We start from the raw sequence: 6173 nt of genomic DNA, 5'->3' as shown, positions 1-6173 counted from the left end.
CGGGTAGGCTCGTGCACATAGCCTATACTGTCTTTCTTTTTTACACATTTCGACATATTGGCGCCTTGACCATAAAATCGATTTGATGTCAATGATATTGAACCTTTTTTGGTTAGCACACACACCAACACGGTCCATGTAGCCAATATTGCGCGTAGCATCTCCACTGCATGAAAACTCCCCATAGCTCTCGCTGTGTCTTGGGTGTAGTGCTTTAGTTCCAACACTCGGTATTCCCACTGTGTTCCATAGGTCCAAAATTAGCACTGGCTACAGTCCAATGCTAACTGGCCCGGCACAGAGAAACATATAGGGGGTCATTCATATCCTTTAGGGATCCGTGTGTTTACTATAATGGGTTTCAGATCATTGTACCGGGGTTTGAGCGCCGTGGTGAGGTGGTGTGTCCCCATACATGTCCTCGGTTCCAGGTAACTGTCCTCCAATGGGCGTCATCCTCTTCTCTTTCTGCCGTCTGTTACAAAACCAAACCCTCACCACTTCCTTCTCCAGCTGCAGGCTGTCCGCTATGGAGGTGATCTCTGCGCCGCCGGGTTTGGGACTTTTGAGAAAATGGCTCTCCAAAGCCCCCTTGACGCCCACCTCGATGGAGGTCCTCTTTTTCCTCTTCCTCCCCTGCGCCGCGATTTTATCTAGGCTGGTGGGGCTCCCCGAGGTGGAATCCGCCTCCTCCAGCCACTTGTTAAGCAGTGGTTTGAGTTTACACATGTTTTTGAAGCTAAGTTGAAGCGCCTCGAACCTGCAGATAGTGGTCTGGGAAAATACATTTCCATACAGGGTCCCGAGCGCCAGCCCCACGTCAGCTTGGGTAAAGCCCAGTTTGATGCGCCGCTGCTTGAACTGCTTGGCAAACTGCTCCAGGTCGTCCGATGTTGGCGTGTCCTCGTCCGAGTGGTCGGGGTGTCCCCCGTGCTGGTGGTGCGAGAGGGACGATTGGCCCCCACCTCCATGCTCGCTCAGGTGCGGGCTGTGGCTGTGGTGGTCTTCGTCCCGCAGGGAGTGGTGGTGCATCTGCTCTGGTCCCCCCAGGCCGAACCCAGACTGGGAGTACACCAGGCTCTGGCCGTCAGACGTCGCCATACCGGGGATGTGCGTGGTGGCCGTGCTCGTTCGCCATGCCCTGGCGTCGTGATGCGCCTGGTGCGCTAGGTGAGGGTGTCGCTGCTGCTGCTGCTGTTGCTGCAGACTAGCGGAATTCTGCAGCTCCTCCCGGTCGCTTTGTAGAATAGGCTTCACATCCTGCTCTCCGAGGGGACTCGACGGCCACGGAGCCCCGTCCCCGTGCGACAGAGCCGTTATCCACTGGTGCGCGTGGCTGAGGGGATGACCGCTGCCGGGTAGCGTGTAGTCGTTCTGGAGCAGGGTGTGCGCGTCCCTGTACGCCGCTGCCTGCTGCATGCTCCCGGACTCCGAGTGCGGTGGCGGCGCGCTGCTGGGGGTAGTCAGGACGCTGTAGTGGTTGGACGCTGCGGTCGCCATAACTCTCGGAGCCGAAGTGATAGCTCTCTTGTTAAAGGAGCTGCCTTTGACAGTTACTCTTTTCCGCCACGGGGCAGCTAGGCTTCTCTCTCGATCTCCTGGGCGCCGTGCCAAGGGGACGCAGAGGCGCGCACCTGAGGTCCGCCTCGCTCCGCTCTTTATTGGCCAAGAATGGTTGACAGATGTGGTTACCCCTGACAGCACCACGCTCATTGGTCACGCGAGGTTCTATAGGAGCCCCTATCACTCGCCCCACAATACTGGCAGTCCTGTTGCAAACTACAGGGCAGAGTGAAAAGCTGGGGTTGACTGAGAAACACTGGATAGATTCTTATCTCAGTGGAAAAAACGAGTCATTAAACTTTACCTTCGATAAACTTTTATTAGTATGTTCGATCGGTCATTTATCCTGAATAAGTAGGCTATTAATCTTTTTGTGAGGAACATCCACAAACTGGATGCGTACAAATGCATAAGAACCATGGGCCATGTCATTTGTGCAAATGTTTATTATTTTTTCTTCAAATATAGCCTAGATCTATTCACCAAACAGTATAGTCTTTTTTCATTGAAAACATTTTATCTTTATAGAGTTACATTTTGAGAAAATCCTTGTTTTGTGTAGGCCTATATTTATGGAGGCTTGCGCTCAGAGCAGTGGGATATTAACTGTCACCGACCCTCCAGCTGCCTCTCTCGCGATGCTGTCCAGAGAGAAGGGGCGCATTTTTCCCGGCCCTCTGCCCGGTTGCCATAGCGAGCGCAGTGAATGGAACAACAACGCCCACGTCACAGCTGCATTTGCCTCTTCTTTTCGTTCCATTCCAAAGGGCCCATTGGAGAAGCTTGCTCGGCCGACACAACAAATAAAAGGAGGCAAGCGAAGAGGGCACCTCGGGGCCAAGGAGAGAGGGGTGAATAAATAGCCGCTCTAACCCACTGGCGCCCACAGTGCCCCTATCTTCCGTGCCTGTTTGGTAAACTTCGGAATTCATGCACCCACACTGGAACGCGGTCGTTTTGTTGTGGGAATACATTTCAAGTACCAATACATGCACCATACACAGTAGTTTGTATTATTTTAGCCAGTTTGTTTGTATTATTTTTTAGTTGTATTGTTTGTATATCATTGTATTTTAAATTTGTGTGACAGTCCTGTCCTTGTCTATCAGTGTTTTGTTACTTGTCAGGTCATTTGTATTTTTGTGGACCCCGGAAAGAGTAGCTTCTGCTTCTGCAAAAGCTAATGCGGATCCAAATAGGTGGTGGGCCATAGCAAGCTAGCTATCTGCTTTAGTTTTTGAGATGATCATCTCTGTCGAGGGAGGAGCTGGTTTTTACATATTGTGCATATTTATTTATTCTGAACACATTTATGTTTGTTGACAATGTCAATTCTTGCAATTTTTTTCAAAATTCTTACTTTTATGTTCTCTAGCTGGGCAGGCAAACGCTGCATAGTACTAAACTGTAAATCAATAAAAACTTGTGCACAATCCATGGTACTTTCTCTGCTTAACAGCTCTGCTAATCACGTTATCGTACCTAAGGCAGTAGACAGCAGTAAACAGCTGGTGACAGCTCAAGAGAGATCTCCCTGACAAACTACTATCGGGTAAAGTATTTATTTATTTATTTGTAATCTAACTATTTAGTAAAATGACTCCCAATTTACAGCACAGCAACCTTAATAATGTAGCTAGCTTGCTAGTTAGCTAGCTAGTTACAACAAGTAGATATGTTGCTAGCTAGCAGGAGCAGATAGCTTTATCACTAGCTAGCATGTCATTCCGGGACACGGAGTGTTTTAGCTTTCCGTTTATTCCAAGTAATAATTTAAGACTACAAAAATCTATGGGACAAGTAGTGTAAATCTAATACAGTCATAAAGGCAGGACCCACTAATTTAATTCATACTGACAATTAAGAAATTGCCTCAGACTGTCAGGATGTTCATTTTCTAGCTCACAAACTACATTCCTTTGCTGTGAAGATTTATTTAACAAATTCTTGTCTCTCGCTTTTGTCTCACATGATCTATTCAGCTCTCCTGTGTCCTGCTCACAGAGATCAAACAAGCGCTATTACATTTACATTTACATTTTAGTCATTTAGCAGACGCTCTTATCCAGAGCTACTTACAGTTAGTGAGTGCATACATTTTTCATACTTTTTTTCATACTGCATACTACTATTCACCAAGCATGGGCTGATTCACTCACCTGTGAAGATAACCATCCTACTGCAGTTTGAACTAGCCCCGCCGTCACTATTTAGACATTGGGACCACATATTCATTTGCCTGTTGTCTTTTCTTTGTGGATTTTGTCTGCAAAGTCTAGTGCATTTTAGAGTTGAAGAACACCCACTTCAGATACACGTGCTTATTTGAGCATTTCGAATACTAAATTCAATGTAGAATCAGTTTAACAGGTTACAAACAGATTACTTTACTATTGTAACATGCAGTGGGGAGAATTCTATTGTCCCCGTCAGGAGCTTAGACTTTTGCCATAGATGGTCGAGTTCTCGTCTCTGGACCACACACATTCTGCTAAGGCACTTGTCTCTCTCAACATCGGTCAGCTAAATTGGTGACCAGGGTGGGATTATTTTGATATGCCTAAGGGGCCTGGGCACACAAATGCTCCTAGAGAGAAGGGGGGGGGGGGGGGGTACTGAAGCATGTGTTGATGACAGTTCTACAGTCTACATCAGAAGCCCAGGTGTTTGGCAGATGGTAAAGCTCTCATTTCTGGACTGCAACATTGTAAGATTGTGCCCTACATGGTACTTGATATACATTGATTGGTAGGTTACACTATATTTAGATACTTCAAATACTGCCTGAGACACCTTTGCTATTTGTCTCCGGTATTCAATAAATGGTAAAAACTATTTGTGATGGTGTTCTTTGTTCCAATGTATGTACATGAAACCAGGGGCGGCTCTAGCCTTTTTTGGGGACCCCCCACCTCGCGGCAAAACATTTTCGTGGCCCCTGTCTTGACGGCGGAGAGAACATTTTTAGTTATAAAAGTTAATTTCCTACACATTTTGCCATGGTGCGGAGAGAAAATTTTGCAACTTTTTAACAAACTGAATGCAATTCTAATAATTTTGCCATGGGGCAGAGATAATTAAAAAAAACATTTTACAGCTAATTTCCTGCAATTCTACCCATTTTGCCATGGTGTGGATATACATTTTAGCAGTTTTAAACACCCACAAGAGTGGAAATTAACTTTTTTTCAGCTGAAAGACAATGCACATAGCTTACCCATGATGTTGCACAATGATTTAGTCAAAGTATTATATATTTGTGGTTGAAGTGGGAAATCCAAAGTGGTAACTTTGGATATTTTTTGTGCCAATGCCATGTGTTTCCACTATACATTTACATTTTAGTCATTTAGCAGACACTCTTATCCAGAGCAACTTACAGTTAGTGAGTGCATACATTACATTTTTTATACTGGCCCCCCATGGGAATCAAACCCACAACCCTGGCGTTGCAAACGCCATGCTCTACCAACTGAGCTACATCCCTGCTGGCCATTCCCTCCCCTACCCTGGACGAATTGTGCGCCGCCCCATGGGTCTCCCGGTCGTGGCCGGTTACGACAGAGCCTGGATTCGAACCAGAATCTCTAGTGGCACAGCTAGCACTGCGATGCAGTGCCTTAGACCACTGCGCCACTCGGGAGACTAGAACTTTGCAGTGCTAGCTACCCTATGATATGACGTGCTAATACTTTTCAGTCTACGTTTCTTTTCAGGGCTGGGTTTTATTTGAATGTTACCACCCACCAGCATGGCATTGTTTATTAATCAGAAACACCTGCAAAGTTCTTCCTCTTCACAAGTCAGCAATATAATAGATAATCTTTGGCTGAGCCAAATGAAAATAAGGTGTGTTGACTTGTTATTATCTATTGGATAATTTGTCAAGTTTCACTTATTTTTTAGCTAGTCTGTATAAAAAAGGCCATTTTATAAATGGTAAAATTGTGTGTGATATGATTGCATTTTGGAGCCCCGCTCCCCCCTTCGCCCCAAGATGAATGTTTTTGATTGGTGCAGCAAGAAATCAGAAGTGTCTATCCTATAATAAAAAGGCACCTGCAAATTAAAATTGCACAAACTTGTTTATATATTTTGTGCTGTTGTTACATTTTAATTGGTGTTTCATTTCGTGTTTGATGCACTCAGGGTGTTGTTACATATCATTTGCGGCATGCATCATGTGCAAAGTTATTGTAGCCTATCATTTCACTTCCCCTAGCTGTGAGAACCATGGCATGAGCACGGGCTGACTTGGCATTGATGTAGCGCAGCCGAATAGCCTGCCAGCAGCCTACCAATGTCCATTACAATCTAGAAAAACGCATCTCAAGTCCAAACTATTCAATAGGTAGGCTATCCATATTACCAGAGCTTCATCTTATTCTTTCTATTTCTATGGTAGATTTGCGGCCGCAATTTATGGAACGTGACAAAACTATAGAGATAACAATAGATGGCAAAGTAAAATGTACTGGTTTCCCCTGTGGTGAAGTTTTCGCTAAACACTTATGACGAATCCAGCTCCAGAACCAGCCATAGCCTAGCCAGCTGGCTAATCTTTTGAATACTGTGTAGCAACAACAGATAACATTAGCTAGCTAGATAAG

The 6173-nt window shown here is 45.5% G+C and overlaps 1 protein-coding gene across 1 annotated transcript; it reads right to left on the bottom strand.

Annotated features, from left to right (window-relative positions):
* Nucleotides 1–366: 366 nt before the first annotated feature.
* Nucleotides 367–1714, bottom strand: LOC311108766 (POU domain, class 3, transcription factor 2-like; the record flags this gene model as incomplete). Its single annotated transcript, XM_084151506.1, has 1 exon — nt 367–1714. The coding sequence occupies exon 1, from the start codon at nt 1711–1713 to the stop codon at nt 367–369; it is 1347 nt and encodes a 448-aa protein (XP_084007632.1). The 5' UTR covers nt 1714.
* Nucleotides 1715–6173: the final 4459 nt, after the last annotated feature.

This window comes from Coregonus lavaretus, assembly GCF_964263955.1.
Source record: "Coregonus lavaretus genome assembly, chromosome: 33".
Lineage (NCBI taxonomy): Eukaryota > Metazoa > Chordata > Actinopteri > Salmoniformes > Salmonidae > Coregonus > Coregonus lavaretus.
Note: the sequence above shows the minus strand (reverse complement) of the source record. Positions and strands in the feature narration are given on the sequence as shown.